The 24,412-nt window shown below is 41.7% G+C and overlaps 1 protein-coding gene across 12 annotated transcripts in view; it reads right to left on the bottom strand.

The window, feature by feature from the left end:
• PECAM1 (platelet and endothelial cell adhesion molecule 1) overlaps positions 1-24,412 on the bottom strand; it is a 63,072-nt gene that overhangs the window by 15,799 nt on the left and 22,861 nt on the right. For 3 of the 12 annotated variants that reach the window (XM_073310138.2, XM_073310140.2, XM_073310141.2), the window contains exons 8-14: positions 15,838-16,116; positions 14,512-14,616; positions 13,427-13,454; positions 12,896-12,969; positions 10,946-11,002; positions 8,133-8,201; positions 1,968-2,024 (exon numbers count right to left, since the gene is read on the bottom strand). In XM_073310138.2, the coding sequence (XP_073166239.1) occupies positions 1,968-2,024; positions 8,133-8,201; positions 10,946-11,002; positions 12,896-12,969; positions 13,427-13,454; positions 14,512-14,616; positions 15,838-16,116 (669 nt within the window). Of the gene's footprint in view, positions 1-1,967; positions 2,025-4,747; positions 4,821-8,132; positions 8,202-10,945; positions 11,003-12,895; positions 12,970-13,426; positions 13,455-14,511; positions 14,617-15,837; positions 16,117-24,412 lie in introns of all 12 variants that reach the window. The other 9 variants (XM_073310142.2, XM_073310143.1, XM_073310144.1 and 6 more) reach the window with 4 other exon arrangements.

Genomic DNA, 24,412 nt, shown 5'->3' with positions numbered 1-24,412 from the left:
ATGTAGCCATCCAAAACTACTGCACGCCTGTGTGATGTCCTGCTTATCTATTTGAAACACTTTTCCTGTGTGTCAGTCAGGAAAAACAAATGCGATTAGAACAATACGCTGTTATTAAGTTTCCAAAAATAACTGAAAATGTAGAATGTTATGTATAAGGGAGCAGGTGGACTGTAAGATTAAGGGGGTGCTTGCGTCTCATCTGTCCAATTCAGCCCAGACTTTCAATCGAATCTCATTTTGCTGGACTTCCTGCCTTACAACAAATACAGGTTTATAAGTGCCTTGAATAATAATCCTCTCAAACACGCTTGATCTGATGAATTAGGTCTTGCAAAAGGTCTCTGCCGTACATACAGCTCTCTCCACTCTGGGAAAAGGAATGGAATCATGAAAGGCATAATACTTCTGGCTTCACCACCCTGGCACAAAGAAAGAAGTACACAGTCTGTTTCTGCATTCCATTAAGGGCCTGATCCAAAGCCCATGGATCAGTGCGAATCTTTTCATTGACTTCAATGGGCTTTGGGTCAGATTCCTGAAATCTGCAGTCTTACAAAGCCACAAGGGCTGCTCTCTGCCATGTAACTGACCTCTTCTTTAGGATAAAGGCTATTTTGCTTTTTGGTGAAAGAAAGACTACAAAGAGGGAGTGTGGACTAGTGGTTATAGCAATGAACTGGGAATCAGAACTCCTAGGCTCTATTCCCAGCTTTGCCATTGTCCATCTATGTGACTCTAAGCAAATGACTCAATCTCTCTGTTTACTCAGCTGAAAAATGGAGATAAAACTGACCTACTGTGCCTCACGTGCTAAAACTAAGTGAGATTTTTGAAGTATTGTGTGATTCTCAGAGGGGAGGTTCTATAGAATTGCAAACTGTGTATGGCGGGGAAGGACAATCCCAGATGAAAATTGAAAAATAGAAAAACAAACGTGACATGCACCACGAAAGCCACATGGCGAGAAAAAAAGAGAAACTGGCCAGACTACAGGCTGACATTTACAAATAGATATTTCCTAATACAAAGGAGATGGAAGGAAATCCTCTCTGATGGAGTGTTTGACAAGCTAGCAGGAAGCACCCTTAACCTAGGTGTCTCTGGAATTTCAGCGCTGCCACAGCAACTGTCGATAGTCACCAGCAGTAAGATAGCTGCTGGGATCCAGGTACAGAGAAGGATCCTTGCTGACCTCAGAATCTGCCAGGAGGAAGTGGGTAGTGTCCACAATTTGGAGGGAATCTGATTATATTAAAAAAGAAATTAAGTATGATAACATTGCTTCAAAGTGGTTAGGTTTAGGGGCAGAATGGGGTGGAGGCTGCAATACAGATGTGTGGGAGTTATATATATTTTTAAAATAACTATTATTAAGACAGGAAAACAGAAGAAATACCCCAAAGTACATAGTATTCTACAGTATCAGAAAAAGTGAGCCACTAGCATATTTCAGCCGGGGAGGACAGTTTTGGGCTGGTGCTAGCATTCTAAAAAGATACATGCGTACACAGCATTTTGAAGCTGCGGCTTGGGTTGGGCTTGGGCTCTGAAGCCTACTGAAAGGAGTGGGCTTCAAAAAAACCAACCCCCTCCCCGGCAAACCCTGAACAAGATAAATATTAGCAATTGGAAATGAGCTAGATTCAGAACACAAACCCCAAACCCGCACAAATTTGGGGCAAGTTCAAATCCAGATTCAGATCCAGATCTGAAGCAGCCCTTTTTGGGAGATACAAAATGAATGGATTAATGGAGCAGATGTTCCAGTTGTTAATCTCACCACACTGGGGGAAATCACAAAGATGCTATGAAATGTATCAGCACTTAAATGTTCTTAGCTGCTATGTGGGATGTGTCCATAGGACCTCAATGTCGCTTTTCTATATCCTTTACCTTCTAATCTATCTAGATACAAATGCTTCCAAACTTCCTTCATGTGTTTAATTTTTCACTAGCTTACTTACCATTATTAGCTTTTCTGATTTCACTATATACTGTATCAGTCCCCTTCTTTACAGGAGCTGGAAAATGTATTGGCACAGAATCAATTTATTTCCTTTTTTTGTTTGCGTTATGTTAAACTCCTTACACAAACAGAACACACTGTTTTACTTTTAGAGGAAACCGTTATATAAACAGCAATGCGCCATTCCATGTCGGGATGAAAAAGCAGCTGTTCCCCCGATCCTCCCCGTGTCTATGTTATAGAGAGATGGACCCTCTCTAGTTAACGTTGAAATTAGCTTCCCATTATAAATTTGATTCTCCCTCTCACTCACACACACACATGCACAAGTTTCCCCAGCATTAAACTGATCCTCAGATTTTTCAAGGAATATCTTACCCTAGGGTAAAGCTTTTCCCTCAATAGTTTCCCTCAAACTGGACAAGCTGCTTTAGGATGACTAGACAGCAAATGTGAAAAATCAGGAGAGGGGTGGGGGGTAATAGGAACCTATATAAGAAAAAGACCCCAAAATAGAGACTATAAAATCGGGACATCTGGTCACCCTAAGCTGCTTTAAGTGACGTGAGGGCTCACAAAATGAGGTCTGCGTTCTGAAAACTGCTCACATGCTCTGTGCTTCTTCTAGTTAAATCTTCCTTTCATGGAGCTGCTTTAGTTTTGTAGAAAGGCTCAAGGAACGTTCGCACACTCAAAGCTCCAGTGTTCAGGATCAACAACATTTTTACAAAAGGGAGATCCCCCAGTTCATGGTGGTGGAGTGGGAATATGCAAGACAGTTCCAAATTTACCATGCCAGTGCATGAGCTGAAGACAGAGTGGAAGGGAAGGCTGAGAAGGTATGGATAGGCAGGAGAGATTGAGGGAAGAATAGACAGAGATTGAAGCCTCAAAAGACTAATGTTACTGGGTTTTTTCCTCCAAAATGCTATAGCTGGCCTTACCCACACAAGTTCCATACAGCTGAGGCTGCAGAAGAATCCTCAGGAAAGTTTTCCTCCTGGTTCTGAGGTTCCCGTTTTTATCTACTATGGTAAATCCTGCAACGAGCTTTTATTCTGGGTGGGACCATCCAAAAATACCAGATTAAAAAAACCCAAGAAAGACTTTTCCTGTCTGATGCTTGTTTAAGATCCTTTTTGTGGATCACTGTCATAAACACGGGTGCTCCTTCTGGCAGAGGTGAGGCAGGGTTGAGCCAGCTGCCAGCACAACTCAGATTCCCAACATCTTCATTATCTACTGCGGCAACACAGCTGTGGTTACCATGTGAATCTAACATGGTTCTAAAGAAAAAAATCCCTGGGTCATGGCAGCCGGGGAACTGTGCTAACAACAACTCTATTTTAAATACTTCCTAGTATGGTTCTGGTCCTTGAATAGACAAAGGCTTTTAGCTTTATGAGGGCTTCTTGAAGGGCCCCACCATGCGAATCTCATGGGCACAGGTAGATTTTTTTATAGAGACTCCCATATTTATTCTGCAGTCAAACTGAGAATCAGGATAATGAATTGTTAAATAGCAGCTCAGTGTTTCATGCACCTTGGGAACACATTCTGCAATCCCAGAAAGATTTATTTTGAATTAATTTTAAATAATTCTGCTAAACACACTTTAGACACTGAGGGCTAAGTGCTGTTGAAGTCAATTCCAAAACTCCCACTGATTTCAATAGCAGCAGGATCCGAATTTCAGCAAGCACTTAATCACAACACATAGTGGCATAAAATCAAAATAAATTGGACAGAACTGAAATAATCAAAACCATCTCAGGGCCTGATATATATATATATTTAACCTTTCATAAGTTGATCTTTTCCTAGCCCCTGGTAAATGTGCTAGTAGAAAGGACTTAAAAATAATGACATTTTGTTCCAAATGACCTTATAATGCTGCACCCTGCAATTGACTAACTAGCTATAGAAGTAAAAGGAGGGGCATGTTCTTACTGAGCCAAGGTTAGCAGTTTCTCCCTTCCCCTTTTAGGGATATTTCCTGACAATATTTTAGCTTTGGTCTTTGTTTTCCTTGTGTTAACAATAAAGGGTCTGACTCATTGCACAGTATTGTGTCACAATTAACTTAGAAAAGATATGCAATATGTTTTTGTTAAGCATAGTCTCTCCTTCAAGATTTATTACACCAGTCCCCATCACCAGCACATCTTTAAATATCAAATCAGCAAACAACTCTAACCTCCCAAAAATAATGCTATATCCAATACTTAGCTAGCCACTTTCATTAGAGGAGCCCATCGCTGCTCACAAAGCATAATCCCAAATTTAAATAAATAATCCCAAATTTACAGATGGAGAAAAATGAGGCACTGAAGCCTTGTCTACATTAGCTTTTCTTCTGGCAGATTTACCACCCTTAATAATGCTGGTGCAGCTTTCGTGTGAGCAATGATGAAGTGCAGAAATGCTTTCCACAGCCACTGCATATTTACCACCATAAGGTGGTCAAGAATATTCAGCAATCCTAGAAAAGTGATCTGTCGGGAGAGAATTGGTTTGAGGGAAAAGGGCAAAATGTTAATAGCTCTTTAATGCTGACAGACATCATTCTATAACTGGACTTTTTGGGAGGCGAGGGGATGTTTAATTAATCCTTATCCTCAAAACTGCCCCAAAGGTTACTATTATGCATTAATTATTGATCTTGCTCCCCTTGAGGTCAATGGGAGTTTTGATGCTGACTTCAGTGGCTGCAGGAATAGACCTTTGTATAATTAGATATAGTAATTTAGAGCCTAATCCTGAGTGATTGAGGAATACCTGAGTTCCCATTGAAGGCCATGGGAATTGAATGTATTCACCATCTTGCCGGGTCGGGTCCTTCCTTAATCTGCTGTTGATAAAATTGAAAGTAAAATGTAATCTCCTGGGTCAAGAGGCTGCCTGCTGCAAACACTCTTAGCTCTGAATGCTGCCTTCTGGATGAGGAGTGCATCCGTCCAGAGTAGAATGTAAGCCTAGCTTTGTTGTTGTGTACTTTGCCCTTGTTCAGAAAATAGACAGAGCCAGAGGAGATTTAATTGCTTAATATTTGAGGCCTTAAATTAAGTCTGAGGCTCTTGAAGTGTTCGCTCAGAACAGAGGCGCTGGTCATTGTCGTGGTAACAGAGACATGAAAGAACACTGTGTCTTGAAGTAGAATCTGAGCAACCTCAACATGATAAAAGCATTGATGGGAATCCAGGGGCCAAAGCCCTTTATATGGGTGAGAGTAGTTACTGAAAAAGTATTTTAAAAAACAACCCCTGGCCTTACTCCTCTCTCTCCCTGAGACTAAGGCCATGTCTATGCTTCCAAGTTGACAGCAACACAGCTATGCCTCTTCAGCTGTGCCACTGTAAGAGCACTTGTGTCGCCATGTTATGCCTACAGGAGAGCATCTTCTGACAACATGGCGCTATGCATATGAGCGCTTATGCCGGCAAAACTTATGCCCCTCAATTGTGTTTTCACACCCCTGAGCGACAAACGTTTTGTCAACGTAAGTGCTAGTGGCCTAAATCTTATCCTGTATGGTGCAATGCAGAGGTGAAAGAATAAATCTTTTGCATAGACTGCTGTTTGGTTTCATATAACAGCTTCCACTCTAGCAGTATCTCAAAATGCTTGGCCCAGTAACACAGCAGGCACTGGTAGTCCAGTGACCATACACAGAAAGAAAGCACTGGACTTATATGCTAAGCGGTAGCTTTTGTCTTGTCTACACTACAAAAAACTGCAACAGTGTAAGATTTAAGCATGCTGAGTTGCATGATTTAGTCCTGCAGGACAGACAGGACCAAGCCATGCTTTAATCAGACTCCTGAACCATGAGACAGATTGTACAGTCCAAGGCTAACTTGAAACAGTATCACATAGTTAAAACATGGTCCAATCCCATTTAAAACAGGGTCTTTTAAAAATGTCAGTGCACTACTGTAATTTAACTAGATCGAGTTAATATGGCAGTTTGTGTAGTACAGACTGGACCTTCCTCTCTCAATAATATTTTTCTAACATCCTAGCCTGAGTTGGATGCTGGCTCAGATGCAAAGGTTATCCCCTATTCTTTTAGGCGTTCGTTAACTTGCCCCTAACAAAGATCTTAGTTTAACATTTCATCTGATAGAAAGTACCTCTTACAACATTCTACGCCCTTGTACTGCACTGGGCATGACTAGAGGTGTGTGAAACATTTGTAACTCTAGACTAGTAAAGGCTGAGAGCTGGGACATGGCTTAACATCCTGAATGGTTTTCATTTATTCCTAACTGCTTGGGCTTTTATGTGTGTTCTGAACAATTTGCCCACTTTCTGCACAAGGAGACTGAGGATACCATGATGCTTTGGGTGAGGGGAAAAATTGAGTTGTAAGTGTCATCATTGGGAATAGGATCCAGCAAGACAATTACCTCAAAGGCCGGGAGGAGATTCACTGTAATGCCATGCTAAGAGTTCTGGCTACCACCATTATTATTATTTGTATTACCAGAGTGCATGGGAGCCCTAGTTACGGAGCAGGGCTCTGCTGTGCTAAGTTCTGTACCATGGAACTTAAGACATGCAACAATGGGGCCTACACATTTACCCAACTTGTGAACTCAACTGTAAGAAGTATGTAAAAGTTCATAAGATGTTACAATAACCTATAACAACAAATGTTGATGGGAAAAGGTGCAAAAGGGAGACAGATGAATTGAGTTAATCTAAATTAAAAAGGCCTACTGATATCATTCATGGACTGTATTGAATTTATGCCGGTTAAAAACAGGAGATGAGGAGCCAGAAGTCAATAAGCCAAAATTAGTATGTCGGATATGAAGCCTAATTAATGGACAAAATGAGGGGATGGGCTATTCCATCTTCCACTCCCTTTCTGGGGTCCTTAAAAGAAAGAACTGGAGGGGAAGCCTGAAAGAACAAAGGAAGAACAGACGAAATACAGACGGAGGCTATTAGAGCGAGCTTCACCATCATGATGGCCAACCCCACCATTTTCTGGGATCCCAGGCCTTCATCATTCTGATCCTAAGAGGTGTCCTGACCAGAACGGGCCAGACAAACAGGGACCCAGAGAACATTCCCACCCCATCGGCCCAACCACCACCACCTGGGATGACAATTATTACCATTTAAGAGACTGTCAAATGGTGGGGGAGAGGGGCTTCCTTCTAAAAAACTGTCTATAGCTAAATGGAAAGGGAACAAGGTATGTTGTTCAAATGAAAACCCTATTTAATACTTTACATTTCAAATGCTTTAACTGTTTTTCCTTTTTTTCTGTATCTTTAAGATACAAAGGGTTTTTAATGGTGTGTTTGCCATGGCCGTAAGTGGCTGTGGTCTCTGGATACCAAGCCCTGGACCTTGTGTAACACTGTTTAACACTGGACAGGGACTGGGTTGTGGTAACACCTTTAGCCCATATATTCCCTCTGAATTAATACCACTGACAGCAGGAGGCTGTTACCAGGGCAGCCAACATTCTCACTTCCCTACACTCTCGCTGGGTATGTGTGCGCACACTACAGACACTTACTACAGCAACAAGCGGGGGGTTTCCATCACTATCGTAAATCTCCTCGAGAGGCAGAAGCTGTGTCTGTAGAATTAGGTTGACATGAGTTTTAGACATAGACCAAGCCTCTGTTTCCCTGCAGGCCTCCAGCTCTCCTCAGGCTGTAAGGGACGAATCACAGTTCCTGCTCTCTACCTCCTTGATCTCTCAGCAGGTTCAGCAGTGGGTGGGGACACTCCCCGGTTCCCTGCAGGGTGGGCAGCCCCTCCCTCTCCCTCCTCCTGTGGGCTGCAGAGGCTGAAGCCACCCAAGAAAGTTTAAAAAAAAAATTAAGTGCCCCTCCATGAGCTTTGAGCCCACAACACGCAGACCCACAGCAGGCTGCTTTCTGCTTAGAACCCCAGCTCCAGCTGATAGCCCAGCCTAGATAAAGATCTTATGTGGAAGGGCACAGGAGAATCATGGAGGAAAGGGAAAGTACTGGTTGGCTCTGGTAACAGCAGTCCTTGCATCACTGAGAGCTATTACCAAGGAACTACCATGCATAGAGCATAGGACCTACTCCTGCTCCCAGTGAAAGCAATGGCAGAAACAGCAGGTCTGTAACGACTCCCAATACATAACTGTACAGGTCAGCCAGCTCGTTACCTTTGTAAGGATCAGACGTTGACACTTCAACTTCAGTATATTCCACCTCAGCACTCTCGTGGTCAGATCCTGCCCCAAAATAGCAAGAAGATGTTTCTTTGTAGCACTCCCTATGCCATATTTGCTGTGAGCCTGATCCTGACTCAAGGGAAGTCAATGGTCAAGCTCACAAGGACTTTAACGGGCACATGATTGGGCAGATGGGGGTTCAGCCCAGCCTGCTGAAGCTGACCTCCTTTTTAAAACCGGGGAGGGGTCTGGGTGGTGCCTGAAACTCTTGTCTTTTTTTTTTTTTGAGGTCTTGAAAAATAGCAAAATGCAAATTTAGAAAATCCTCTGCCCCAGAGTCCTCTGTGTGCCTGTCCAGCTTCAACTAGTCTGTCTCTCCCCCTTTCTCTGCCCTTTCTGTCCCCATTATTTTCTCCTCCTTTTCCCGTCGCCGACAAAGGACCATCTCCTCTGCACTTCTTTAACACCTCTGTTTACCTCAATGTCCCCCTCCTATCATCTTATCTCTTGCCCCCACCTCTGATCCCCTCTCATCAGTCTCCTTCCCCTCACAGTAGAAGCGTGTTTTAATCACTAGCATCTTCAAATAACCCACTGTTTATCTCTAGCTATCGCCCCATCTCCCCTCTATCCAAGTTCATTGAATGTGCCCTCAACAACTGCTGTCTAGAGTTCTTCTCTGCTAGTTCCAGCTTAGACCCTTTCCAGTCACCTCTTGCCCTCCACTAAAACAGTTCTCAAAGTCTTCAATAGTCTTCTCCTAGCCGATGCTCATAACCAATACTCCCTGCTCATCCTCCTCTGCCTGCATTCAACACCTTCAACCATGCTTCTCTTCTTGAAATCCTGCCCTCTGCTTTCATGAACCTGTTCACTCCTGATTGTTCTCCTTCCTCCCCAATCACTCCACCAGAATTTTATACAGAGGATCCCCATCACGTCCACCATGCAACTTCTTTTGGGGCTCTGCAGGCCTTCATCCTCGGTCCCCTTCTGTAACTTTTCTCTGGGGAAGTCTCATTTGTAAACATGAATTCAACTATCATCTTTACACTGATGACATTCGGAGCTACCTTTCCACTCCAGACCTATTTCCTTCTGTCCAAGATAATCTCAGTCTTTCTGATATCTTCTTAGGGATGTCCATTTATAAGCATAAGATCAACATGGTTAAAAAAAACCTCAATCTTTCCGCACAAGCCTTCCCACATTCCTCTTTTCTCAGTCATCATGGACATCACCACCCTCCTGCCTTTCACTCAGACCTGTAACTTTTACCTTCAACTCAGCCCTCTCTTTAGATCCTCACATCCAGGCTTTGTCTACATCTGGCTGCTTCTTCCTGCGCAAGATTTAAGTCCCAGAACCCATCTGTGCTGCTAGAACTCTCATCCAGACCATGGCAACCTCCTCTTCGCCAGCCTTTACTAATCCCGCTTTGCCCCACTTGTATCCATTCAAAATGTTGCTGCAATCACTTTCCTTGTTCGTCACCTCAACCTTTGTGCTCTCCATTGGCTCCTCCTTCTCCACTGTACTACTTGTCTTCACTTTCAAGGCCTTTATGGGCTATCCCAGCCTTACCTATTATCCCATATGCTGCTGGGACAGCAACTCTCACCTCTGTTCTGCCAGTGATACCAACTCTCAATGCCCCTTTGTTACATTTTCAACAATATCCCTTCGCGCTTTCTCCCATAATGTGTGGGTGGAGCTCCTGATAGAACATTGGCAAACTCACCCCATTATTCTCCTCCAAATCCCTTTTTAAGACTCCCCTTTGCCACAATACTTATGAAAAGCTTGACAGCAGCTAGCCAGCTGGTGTGCCGAGATTGCTGCTTTTCATGCTGACCAGTAACATCTGATGGTTGTAGCCATCTGATGTCTCTTGCCTCATATTTAGGCTGTCAGCTAAGGAACGGTCTTTTCATAGGATTCATAGAATTTAAGGCCAGAAGGGACCACCGTGATCATCTAATCTGACTTCCTGAATAACACAGGCCATAAGACATTTTTGTTGTGGGTTTGCCCAGCCAAAACCATGTTATAACATGTCAGGTTAGCAGGAATCACATTTTGAACACTCACATGCCTATGTGGCAAGCACAGATGGGAGCAAAGGGAGAGGGTGGACATAGTAGTATCTGTCTATGAGTTTTCAGCCATAATATCCCCAGAATATTTACATTTAAGCACTGCTTTTTAATTAGTTCTTTTAAACACTCAGTCCTGAAAAATACTTTGTATCTCTATACAACTATGCATCTAGATGATGCAATACCAGATACAATTATTACTTTAAAAAGGAGGTATTTTTTAAAACCTATTTGGTGCCTCAGTTAGCTGGAAGATCATTTTCTTCATATTTGACACCCAATTTTATGCTGCTTAAAATGTCAAGATGTGGAAAAATGATGAAAGCAAAGATAAATAGAAGGTAAAGGAAGCCTGTGGAAAGATTCTCTGTAAAAGATTCAAAAATAACATTTGAAATATATTTGTAGGTAATCATACTTTTCTTTTTCTACGCCACCAACCAAAAGAAGCAACTCATTAGGCTCAGAACATGCCTGGGACATGGACATTGTTATGCTCATTTTGCAAGTGGGAAATACAAAAAACCTAGACACAGAGAGGATAAGTGACTTCCCACAGCATCACTGACGACAAGGTGGGAGAAAACAAATGAATATAGAAGGCCTAATTGCCAGTCCCCTGCTCTCACAATCAGACATGTCCCCACCACTTTTAATTCCAAAATGATAAAAAAGTTATGATTAAAAAAATAGTGTGAAAATTACCTTTATTTTCACCTGTTGATTTTACAGGACTTTCACTGTCTTCAATGTAACCTGATCCTAAAATTAAATACACAAGCAGAAAGTGAGCCAACAAGCAGCTTAGGATAGTTGTGATTCATTCATTTAGCTTTCTCATTAAAATACAACAGAAACCTCCTGCTGTCACAACATGTAATAATTTAATTATTTAGGGGTAATTTTGCTTTTGGGTACATGTCCAAGCCACTCTCATAACATAGGAGAGCAGAATCTGATCCTATAAGAGGATCAGTTTAAAGCTAAAGGAAACCAAGGAATAACTTTGTTCACATTGAATGAGCTTTCCACAAGGTGACAGTTTACCCACATTGGATCACTGACACCAGTAGAGTTCGGACTCAGATTGAGGGCAATAAATAGCCTGCAGAGACCAAAAAACATATTGAACATAGTTTTTGGGGGGTGGGGGGATGGGGGGATTGGGGGGGAAAACTAGTGAAACTTATCTTGAAAACTGATGTCTTCCAGAGTTTGGAAAAGATGAACATGAGACGGGGGTTTTCTAGTGGAGAGGTAGGACTATCTAAGTAGCTAAAAAACAGGGACTATAAGTGAACAGTCATGTGTTCTTCTGCCCCTTGGGCAGGTCACCTGATCTCTGTCTTGGTTTTTCCTTTACAGAAAGAGGATGTACTGCTTATTCACCTTTATGAAGTGTTTTGAGATCCTGGGATGAAAGGTAGTATATAAATACAAAATTATTATTATTTAGTGGTCTGAGCACAGAGTTGGAGCCACAAACTCCTAAATCTCTGCTCTGATGTTCTCTCTTTATGTGGCCTTGGTTGTACTGTTGAACACTTAATCTGCCTTTACCTTGGTTTCCCCCGCATCTGTAAAATGAGAATACTACCTATCTTGCATAGAAGGCCAGGAAGATTAATAATCTGATGTTTGGTATAAAGGTGCTTGCAAGAATATCTAGGAAAAGAATGGCTCATGAGAATCCTGTATATATTCACAGTGTCTGGATGGTCATCTTGGAAGCTCTGAGTCTGGGGGTCATCCACTCAGGGAGCAGAATAAATAGATGAATCTTAAGTCACATTGTTTCACAGAACTAACTAAAGTTACATATAGCAAACAGAAAAGTACTCCTTTTCTTTTTGCGAATATAGACTAACACGGCTGCTACTCTGAAACCTGTCATATAGCAAACAGTAATTCTGTTACTCTAGTAAGTAGTTTATATGCAGGTCAGAAACTGAAATGTGTTTATATAAACTATTCTCCAATAGTTTGAAAGAAGTTAAAATTCATAAGACTCCAATCTATTCATATAATTGGCCAAAAAGTTACTAGACTAAATTATTCACAATAGTTTATCCAGGTCTAGTCACATACAAGAGAAGAAAGAGCCTAAAGTTCCAGTTCACTGGTAGCCAAAAACATCTCACAATAATAGTCAGCCCAACATGGCAGAACAGCTTATAAAAATTTGTCATCTCATGAGAACAACTTACAAGACGGCAGTTCTAACCAACACAAACCCAACACTACATCTGATTGGGCCTCAAAAATCAACACAAGCCTAACCCTGATCTGGTCCCAATCCTAAGCCATGTCTCATCTCAACCCCTAAGTATTACTAAGGCTCATTCCATCAAGCCATTTCTAACCACTATACCCACCTCATTTTCAGACCAGGTTTCATTGTGTATAGCCCCCAGACACACAAAAAAACAAACAAAACCAAACACACCTTACATTTGCACATGCAGACTGGATAACTGCATATCCTCATTCTCTGATCTACAAGTACAAATGCTGTTTTTCGTGGGTGCATCTATTATTCCATCATTTAAAAATTGTGCCCCAGTACATACCAGGACCATGTGAAGCCAAACTTTTAAACAATCATTTGTTGATTAAAGCAATATGCTACCAGAGAGTATAAAAAAAATAGTCTACCAGGATAGAGTTCTGTATAATGGTTCTGTCCAGATTCCAGTTTCTCACTAGTCGAATTAGTGGCTGCTGTGGATCTAAAAAGGAAATGTACAAAAATGGACATGACTAAGGAACCATCCTTAAAAGTAAAAAAAAATAAAGTGATAATTGTTTAAATTGGCACCACTCCTTTATTATCTTTTTAAATTAATGGAAGTTTTGCTGTTGACCTCAATGGGAGCATAAGCAAACCCCAATGTCAAGTGTTATCTCCCTTTTCTTCTACCATATGTCTCTATGTGATTTTAATCCTACATTTGAAGGCATTCAAATCTAGGCCTGTCATTCCCCATTTTTAGTAATTAGCCCATTTCCATTTTGGATTATTTCCTCATCATGTTGTTTCTGAGTAGGTGGTCTGCTGCAAGTAGCCACAACCACCTATTGTCTCCAGCTGAGAGACCTAATAAGATTCACCATATATGTGTAACATAAGCCTCCAGCATTTCAGTCAGACACGTTTTACCATTTCCAGAAAGAAAGCCATCTTACCCAGACATCTCCATGGAAGGATGTTTACCTTGCAAGGGAAAGAGAAGAGATAATTGTTATATCCTGCACCAGTAGAGAGACAAATGCAAAAGGTGAAAATGAAAGCTACATATGGGGCCCATCCATCCCTGAGTTCGGATCGTTTCTAGTGGCCACAGTGAAGTTTGGTATCTTATTTAGTTGATGTGGAAGTTGCCAAATTGACTAGAGGACTTCATGTTCTAGTGTGAGCACAGAACAGATACAGCATTGACAGTTTCAATACAGGCTCCCTCAGATTCCCCTCTTGATCTAGTGGGGATACTTCCAAAGACGAAGGGATATCTCAGAATCCATGGCTCATTCAGTTCTTGGCCTCACTTCTGAGACTGTTAACTAGGAGGCTAAATGTGATGGTTTCATGTACAGACCACCATACAGTCCACTGAAAAGCTTTCAGACCTTAACTTTTGATTGCGGAGCTATACTGACCTGGACCAAAATTAAGTAAGTTATTTAACCCTCTGTATCCTACTTCTAATCTCTTTAGCCAACCAGTCCTCTGGATCTGATGTTCTCTTCCAGGGATGCTGTGATCTAAAACCCTGCTCCTTAGGCAGGCCGATATACAGATATCTGGGAGTTTCAGACACTCCAAATTTTCCCAGATATTTTGGTTCAGAATGGATTTAAACCAGTCCTACCCATTTTTCTATAACAAAAAATGTGAAAGAGTAACGCAATTATAATTGACCGAATCCTGAGGTCACTACTTAGTCAAAACTCACAATTAATAGGAATTGTTTTTGAGTAGAGACTGAATAAATGCTGAGTAAGAACCTCAAGTTTTTGAGGCAATAAGGATTAGAGATGGGCCTGAATTTGTGGAAGTAAGGGGGAGTCCAGAACTAGAACCCAGATCTAAATTTCATAGCTTTATAATGGATCAAACCAAAAGCTCCGAGCCAAACAACCTCCAGCATTGGGGTGGTTGAAAATCCTACATTTGTCACCTTTCCCCCTGCCCAGTCCTTTGTTCTTGCAGCCAACCCCCTCATTTGTTCTATTCATTCAGCACCCAGAGAATAGAAGATATTCATTGTTACCCTTTTCCTTCTTACGCCAGTACCACCAGAAACCAGAAGCTGCTATGGCAATTACAGCCAAGACAAATAATGCGATAAACCCTTTCTGCCATGAAGCCAGGATGACTGGAAATGAGAAGAGACATGTGTAACAATGCATGCAGTGGTATGAAGTCACTACTGGCTTTTACAACTCCTGAGTCCTCACTACAGGTGGTCTGGCATTATTAGAAGTATTTAGTGCTCAGGAGGGTGAGTTCAGACAGCTCTGGAAAAGCTTTAAAGAGGTTACCATCCAGAGTTCACTACTGGGTTCTTCCCTAACTGGGTGGGGGTCTGTTCCTAAATCCAGTCAGGGAAAGCTTTTAGTTGGCTTCTCAGCCTCTCCTAGTATGGTTGAGGATGTAGGGACAGCCCATTGTCATAAGTGGCTCTGGCTGGCTGACCTCTGCCACAGATCTGAAGCCATGGAAAATGCAAAAAAAGCCACAAAAGTTTAACACCCACTCCCCAAAAATTAGATAGCTGTGGCCACTGGGGATAACAAATCCCCTTGGTCCAGTTCAACACTAGTAGGTATTTTATGAAACCTAGCATTGAGTGACAAGTAGGCAAGACCACCAACCCATCACCCCACTTACAGCTAGGCTGGGAGATCCCCTGGACACAGCTCCTTTTTGCTGCTTGAGCATAGCTAGGGGACTGAAGGAAAGTGAGAAACATTATGGACTGCAGGAGGAGAACTTATTCTCCTGCGTTTTTCATCTGCCAGTCAATTAAACTACGTTAAGTTTTGGATCTATTCACTCTTGTTGGGGATTTTTCTAGAGAGGAGTGCTTTTGCATTAGGCCAGAGTCCATGCTGCCTAAGTTGGTTTTCCTTGGATCCAAGAGCTAAGTCTTCCTGGGGTTTGTTCAGTTTAGAACACAATGGGACTGTTTTGGTTAGATGGTGTCCCAAACCTTTCATGCTATCCCCCACCAACAGCGCATACACAATTCCAAGTGGCAATACAATCTAGTGGTGAAGTCCCTACCTACATTAGTGGCCCTTTATAATTCTCCTTATCCCGCAGGAAAGGAGTGTTTGGTGTTTTTACCATGTACTAAGTGTTGCAATGGAATTCACCATGTAAGGCAGGAAATTCCCTGCAGAAGAGGGGGAATTTTAAAGGTCCAGTACATTAAGATGCCTTCTTTCCTGTCATTTAAAAAAGTTACAGCTACTGTAAGAGATGCCTCAGTTCTAGGTAATCCCAACATTACATGTAACAGTAGATTTGAGATAGACCTATTCTGGTACTATTCCGAGCAGCCTAAGGATGTGCCATCAAGAGCATAGCTTACCTTTAACGGTTAGCAAGTTGCTTCGCACAGTAACCCTGGCTCTGTTGGAGGCTTCGCAAAAATATTTCCCTGCGTCCTGCTTACTCAATGATTTCTTCTGCCAGACGACTCTGGTTTCCATTTTGCTTTCATAAAATAAAGGTTTCTGGTCATTTTGTTTAAAAATTCTGAAGTCGATTGGCAAAGATCCTTCGCCTACGATGCAGAGAAAGTTGATATCTCCACCATCTTCCACTTCCCCATGGGGTAAACTTCCAAAGCTTATGTTCCTAATGGGAGCTGCAAATGAAGGCATGAGGAAAAGACATCAGGTTATAAAATACTATTGTAGAAATGCTTAGTTTGGCACCACTTTGTCTTGCTGCCAGAGAGACTGCATTTGTGTTCCGTTATTCCCACGCTCCTGGCCAGCATCTGCTGGGGAGCAGCGCCCATTGATTTATATATAACTCTACAGTGCCTAGTCCCTGATATACTCATGGGTACTCGAAAGAAACAAAAGTAGAGAAAGTCTGATCCAAAGCCTATTCAAGTCAGTGGGAGTCTTTCCATAAACTTCAATGGGTTTTTAATCAGGCCCTAAATTGAAAACAATTTAGATAATATCTCTAGAAATAATCAACCAGATCCTCAGCTAGTGTAAATCAGCATAACATGGCTTCAGTGGAGTTATGCTATTTTACACCAGCTAATAATCTGGCACAGTACCTGTAAATAATGTTTAGCTGATTTTTCAAATCAATTACTAGTGAACACTGGCAGCTAATGGACCAAGTTCTCTACTGATGGAAGGACTGAGCAAATGGCCCAGATTTCTCATTTTATAGTGTATAAAAAACAGGAAGTAAGAGATCAGTTACTTTATTACATTCATTAAAATATAAAGTATGTGTAGTCAAAATAACACTATTTAGATTTGATGTTTTATTAGCTATGCCAGTGCTTAAAAAGTTAACCTGAGAGGCAAGTAGTGTATATTGATATTTTTTATATAATTAAACCACAATGTATATATGTCATGCATCCAAAAAACTCCATATATTAAAACAACATTAATGTTGCAAAAGTCAAAAGGATCACACAGACAAAAGTTAGGAAATGCCACAATTCAGGTTTCCTGTGGAACCTTAATTCAGCCCCTTTTTGCACATACATTAACATACAGTCTTTATTGACATGAACACATACTCTTTATTCCACAGGATCTCTGTTTCATTCAGTGCACCAGATGGATGATACTGAATGGCTACCTGTGACGCATGGCCAGAAAGGGTTAAACAGCCTGAAAAATAAGTAACCCACAGAAGACATGTGGGGAGATAATATTTGTGGTTTTGTGTATTTACATATGTAAAAGTAGAGTCCGGACAATGTAATCAACAGTCCCTGTCTATGCTGTATTCTGATAGAATTTAAATGAATTGCAAACACGGGTTATCTTGGTATTCATCTCTCTTTGAAATGTACTGTGACTAGTGGAGGAAAAGACAAATGGCCTTATGTTAATTGGTATAGCTAAGTACCAGGGATGGACCTCCTTCAAAGTCATCCTAATTACCTTTTGTTCCCCGAGGAACTCCCAACTTGTCAAAGAAGACATTACACTGTATCAAAGTTCCTTGGGTCCTGATTCTGTCATCTCAGATCTGCTTAGACTTCATCAGGGAAAGTTTGAGTCATAAGACTGAGGTCCCAGTTATGCTGGTTCGCCCTGAATATGAGATCTGAACATTGGACTATGACCTATGAACTGAATTCTAAAGGAACTCTTTGCAACTACAAAGCTTACCATCTCTGCTGTGAATCTGAACCTCAATGAACTGAACTCATGTCTGTACGTATATTGATCTTTTAACCGTACTCTCTCTCGTTTTTTTAATAAATTTTAGTTTAGTTAATAAGAATTGTCTGTAGCATGTATTTGCGTAAGATCTGAAACATTCGTTAACCTGGGAGGTGATGTGTCCGGTCCTTTGGGATTGGTAGAACCTTTTCTTTTATATGATGAAGTAAGATTTACAGAAATTTTCATCATATTTGATGCGGATACCTGGATGGAGGCCTGAGGCTGAATCACTTTAAGGGAACTGTGTTGTTTGGACTTCTGAGTAACCAGTAGGGTAATAAAGAAGCTGTTTTATGCTGGCTTGGTGAATCTAAGTATTGGAATATCCACCAGCTTTTTGGGGTTTGGCTGCCCCATTCTTTGCAGTTCACCCTAATTGAGTGACCACAGCTGGCTTCCCACTAGGACCCCGGTCACATCGGCATAGTCGTGCTTGGATACACATTACCACAGGTTAATTGGTTTTTTGGATTAGAACCACACACTTGTCAAAATTTAATTTTGATATTGGAGAGTTTAAGGGTTAAAAATCCGTTACAGTGAGTGACCCATGATCAAGATCCTGACAGAAAAAGCCTGGAAGAATTGTGCTTACAGAGAAGGTTGTATTTTAGCAAAAGACCCCAGAGCAGGAACTGAAAAATCTGTTAATTGCCAGTAATAAGGAAGCAGACCCAGCGAAAATGCTTGCAGTGAGAAACCAGCAGCTAGAATTTGAACAAGAGCAAAAAATAGCTGATATGGAAGGAGAAGCTGCTAAAAGAGAATGCCTGTGTTTTGAACATGAACAAAGAATGGCACATATTCGATTGCGGGAACTAGAAGCTAAGTCAAAAGTGGAAAGACTTAAGCTCCAACCCAAGAGAATAAAAGAACAATAGGAACTGTATCATCCTGAAAAGCCAGCTTCTCTCAACAGCAAGGATGGGGATAAAATCTATCCAGTTTGTAACAGTGTTGGTATGTTGTTTGACTCTAAGCAGTTGTCTGTGTGTAACCAAGTTTACCCCAACACTGCCACCTTTTATGTAAATGCTTTTACTGCGAGCTCAGGTGAAGGTAACCCCATAACTTGTGCAGAGAATGTAAGATAAAAGCTGTTTAGGGCAAATTACAGCTAACATCACTCTTGTTAAAGCAGATCTTGTCAAAGAGGAAGATTATTTACCAAATAAGAATGTGAATACTGTAATCCTCTATGAGTTTACTGTAAGTATGCCTTTAGCCAGAATCCATCTTGAATGGAATGGTGTTAAACATGAACTTACAGCTGCTGTAAGAAAGTTATTGCCTAAGGATCTTTTGATTGGGGATAATATTAAAGCTTTCTTCAGTCAGGTTGATGACATAAATCAGTCACAGGAAAGAAATAATCCTGAACCTGTGTCTACTAGGGGCAAGGATTTGTCTATGGAGGATTTGTCTATGGAGATATTCTATCTATTACCCAAGATCCATAAACCTGGAAATCCTGGGCACCCCATCATCTCAGGCATTGGCACCCTGACAGCAGGATTGTCTGGCTATGTAGACTCCCTCCTCAGGCCCTACGCTACCAGCACTCCCAGCTACCTTCGAGACACCACTGACTTCCTGAGGAAACTACAGTCCATCAGTGATCTTCCTGATAACACCATCCTGGCCACTATGGATGTAGAAGCCCTCTACACCAACATTCCACACAAAGATGGACTACAAGCCGTCAAGAACACTATCCCCGATAATGTCACGGCTAACCTGGTGGCTGAACTTTGTGACTTTGTCCTTACCCATAACTATTTTACATTTGGGGACAATGTATACCTTCAAATCAGTGGCACTGCTATGGGTACCCACATGGCCCCACAGTATGCCAACATTTTTATGGCTGACTTAGAACAACGCTTCCTCAGCTCTCGTACCCTAACGCCCCTACTCTACTTGCACTATATTGATGACATCTTTATCATCTGGACCCATGGAAAAGAAGCCCTTGAGTAATTCCACCATGATTTCGACAATTTCCATCCCACCATCAACCTCAGCCTGGTCCAGTCCACACAAGAGATCCACTTCCTGGACACTACAGTGCTAATAAACGATGGTCACATAAACACCACCCTATACCAGAAACCTACTGAGCACTATTCCTACCTACATGCCTCCAACTTTCACCCTGACCACACCACACGATCCATTGTCTACAGCCAAGCTCTGCGATACAACCGCATTTGCTCCAACCCCTCAGACAGAGACAAACACCTACAAGATCTCTATCAAGCATTCTTACAACTACAATACCCACCTGCAGAAGTGAAGAAACAGATTGATAGAGCCAGAAGAGTTCCCAGAAGTCACCTACTACAGGACAGGCCCAACAAAGAAAATAACAGAACGCCACTAGCCGTCACCTTCAGCCCCCAACTAAAACCCCTCCAACGCATTATCAAGGATCTACAACCTATCCTGAAGGATGACCCAACACTCTCACAAATCTTGGGAGACAGGCCAGTCCTTGCCTACAGACAGCCCCCCAACCTGAAGCGAATACTCACCAGCAACCACATACCACACAACAGAACCACTAACCCAGGAACTTATCCTTGCAACAAAGCCCGTTGCCAACTGTGCCCACAGATCTATTCAGGGGACACCATCACAGGGCCTAATAACATCAGCCACACTATCAGAGGCTCGTTCACCTGCACATCCACCAATGTGATATATGCCATCATGTGCCAGCAATGCCCCTCTGCCATGTACATTGGTCAAACTGGACAGTCTCTACGTAAAAGAATAAATGGACATAAATCAGATGTCAAGAATTATAACATTCATAAACCAGTCGGAGAACACTTCAATCTCTCTGGTCATGCGATTACAGACATGAAAGTTGCGATATTACAACAGAAAAACTTCAAATCCAGACTCCAGCGAGAGGAACTGCTGAATTGGAATTCATTTGCAAATTGGATACAACTAACTTAGGCTTGAATAGAGACTGGGAGTGGCTAAGTCATTATTCAAGGTAACCTATTTCCCCTTATTTTTTCATAACCCCCCCCCCCTCCTCAGATGTTCTTGTTAAACCCTGGATTTGTGCTGGAAATGGCCCACCTTGATTATCATACACATTGTAAGGAGAGTCATCACTTTAGATAAGCTATTACTAACAGGAGAGTGGGTTTGTGTGTGTGTTGGTGGGGGGAGGGGGGAGAAAACCTGGATTTGTACTGGAAATGGCACACCTTGATTATCATACACATTGTAAGGAGAGTGATCACTTTACATAAGCTATTACCAACAGGAGAGTGGTTTTTTTGGGCGGGGGTGTTGGGGGGGAGAAAACCTGGATTTGTGCTGGAAATGGCCCACCTTGATTATCATACACATTGTAAGGAGAGTGATCACTTTACATAAGCTATTACCAGCAGGAGAGTGGGGTGGGGGGAGAGAAATTCTTTTGTAGTGATAATCACCCATTTTTTCATGGTTTGTGTGTATAAAAATGTCTTCTGTACTTTCCACAGTATGCATCCGATGAAGTGAGCTGCAGCTCACGAAAGCTTATGCTCAAATAAATTGGTTAGTCTCTAAGGTGCCACAAGTACTCCTTTTCTTTTTGTCTATGGAGGGTTTCTCCAAATGTTTGTCCGACGAAGATAGCTGTTTGTCTGTGCAAAGATGCAATGCATATGTGGAAAAAATTCCTAAGTGTCTGTCTGGTATCTCAGAAGAAAATCTGACATTAGATAAGGCTCAGAGAAATGTTTCTCTAGCGCAAATTAAAGTTGACAATCAGGTTAAAGTCCTAACTGAGGAAAGGAAAGGGTACAGTCTTGGTGAATGATGAATTGTTGGCAAGTAAAGTTTGTGAAAGTAAGCCTGAAAAAGGTAGAAATGATTTGTTTAAAGCAGCTCAGTGTAATGAGACTATCTGTAAGAAACAGCAGTTTATCTGTTAAGGGAGCGCGAGGCAAAGAAAGTTTAGATGAGCTGATGGCTTTGTCTAATCAGCAGTTTGGGAAGGCAAGGTTAGTGGAACATGAGTATCCCTATACCTTACCTGTTACCAGTGTGGAGAATTGTGACAGTGAAGGAAATGTTCCTGTGTCTGTTAGGGGTAATGAGTTGCCCATGAAAGGAGCTATCCCAATCTCCAAACAATTGTCCATGAACAGCCATGTGCGCTGGGACAAGGGAAATGATATCCCAAGCTGTTTGTCTGTTAAAGAAGAATGTTTCTCCAGCTCTTATCTGTTTGTAGAGCAGACAGAAGAAGCCTGTCAGCCTATGATGGTTGAAAATTTATCAGTTGACCCAGAGTTGATTCTGGATACAACTAAAACCTAGGAAGGAAGTGGTCCTGAATTGGTGTCTGCTAGGGATGATGACATTGTAACTAGGTTGCATCCAGTTAATGTCATAAATAGCCCCCAGAGACCAAGCGATTCTGGTGCTTCTATTTTGTATGTTGCTAGTGTGTTGCTGGGTAAAGATATGACAACCGTGTCTGATCAGGGTGATATCATAGCCAGGACACAAGGAAAGCATGAAGGTAATTTGACTGTGTTACCCACTGACAGTGTGGAAACTTGTAACAAGGGAGAGAATGCTTCTAATCTTCTGACTGTGAAGTCTAGCAGTTTACCTGAAAGGGCATTTTGTGAAAATCCTCCTGATGGGACAGAGGTGATTCTGGATTTAAGAATCAGAGGAGTAGCCGGGTTAGTCTGTATCCACAAAAACAAAGAGTCCAATGGCACCTTAAAGACTAACAGATTTATTTGGGCATAAGCTTTCGTGGGTAAAGAACTCCACTTCTTCAGATGCATCTTTAAGTAAGGAGTCTGTGACTCAGGTACTGAGGAAAGACTGGGTTACTGGTTTTTCAGAGCAGAACAGCCTTATGACAGAACTCACAAGAATGCAGGGGAGAGCAGGCAAACTCTCACCCTTAGACACTTTGTTTTAAAGATAGACCCCACAAACTCAGAGTCCAGTCTCTAAGTTGCTGGTGGTGGTAGATTCACAAGCAAGCATGCAGGGGAGCATCTGTGTAGATGTTCATAGCACAGAGGGGCTGCAGTTGGTGAACACACCTAGCCAGCAAAGGAATTCCTGTGAGCAGGAAATTTCAGTTTTCAACCTTCTAGGAAAAAGGGGGCAGGGGGAAGGACCCATTCCTGCTGAGGGGAAGAATGAGTGTCCAGCCTTGGAATTGGTAACAGTTAAGGATTTGAAAACTAGTAAATAAGCTAGTTTCTGCGTTGATGCAAATTACTTGACTGACTCCGGGGAGAAAGACTTACCCATAGCCATTAGCAAAGAGGACACACCCAGCCAGCCAATGGATTTTGTTACACAGGAGAGTTCAGATTTTTACTCTACTGGACAGGGAGGAAGGGAAGGATTAAACCTTGCAAATAAAAGCCACAAGTTTAACCTTAAAATTCCAAAACCCCAAGGAAGTGGTTAAACTGAAAGCCTATGTTAAGGAAGACCCTGAGGTCAAGCAAAAGCCACAAAGATTTTAAAGGGATATTGAACAAGCTGACCTAAAGAATGATTTGTCTAAACCAAAGGTTTGACATGACAAAAAATAATTGTAAATATACACTAGTGATAAAACTGATGTTATTGATGCTAATGATTGTAACTAACTTGTTGTGGATACCAAGAACTGTAAAAATGTACAATGTGCATGGTTTTTTGGAAAAACCCTTGAACATGTTGGGGGTGATACATAAGAACTCATTATGTTGTAAAAGCCTTCATGGGTACACGGTTTCATTACATGACAACATACACTATGTTAAACGGCCTGGTGATACTGATATTTCTCAGTTAGTGCCTATATCGAATCTTGAAACTGTCCACAGCAGTAAAACCACTACAAGCTTGAAATGCTGTGCACAAAGGGAAACTGAGGTACAACACCTCACAGCCTTCTGGGCTGAATGACAGAGTAAGTGCTCTCTGAAGAACATTAATGGCTACGTTAAGTCAACACATAGACCAAACCCTGGAATCACTAAAGTGTTTCATAAAGTATGGGCTAAGTTTTTGGCTGGGGACAAAGCATGTATCAATAATTTGGCCTTACAAAGAATTCAATGTAAACACAGCTCATATCAATGTTCGAAGGTATTTAAGGTGTATCCAGGAGCTCTAATTTCACCCTTCCACACCAGTCACACTACCTATTCAATATTTCTTTGAACACATTACCCTATGTCTTATTTAATGCATGCCATACAAATCCAGCAGTTAATATAAAATTATTAAATTTCTCAATTGGCTTAGTATCTCAGTTGGCTTTCTCTTTCGGCAGTTCCCTGCCTCATTCACTACACACATTTCTGAAACAAATAAGAACAGCCATCTCATTCACTACACAGCCCTAATTCATCTCCAGATCAGGCCCACTGAATGAGGCAGGGTTTTTGTAGAAAAAAGTAGCACAGGATGGCATTAAAGACTGTATCATAATACATATGGACAAGGGGGATGAATTAAGGTTACCCAGGCAACCTTAATTCTGGCATGTCCTAACTTTTGAGTGTTTGACTTTGCAACCTTAATAATGTTCTTTTAACAAAACACGAAGGGAAAAAAGCGCTCCCCCCCGCCAGTTTTTCCTTAAAGGAAAAAGATTTTTTTAAAAATACTATCATGTGCAACTGTAACAGCTGCACCGGCATGCATCATCAACAAGGTTTGCATCCTGAACCTTCAGCCCTGCAGTAC

Source organism: Lepidochelys kempii, chromosome 14, assembly GCF_965140285.1.
Source record: "Lepidochelys kempii isolate rLepKem1 chromosome 14, rLepKem1.hap1, whole genome shotgun sequence".
Classification (NCBI taxonomy): domain Eukaryota; kingdom Metazoa; phylum Chordata; order Testudines; family Cheloniidae; genus Lepidochelys; species Lepidochelys kempii.
This window is presented reverse-complemented; position numbering and strand designations above follow the sequence as displayed.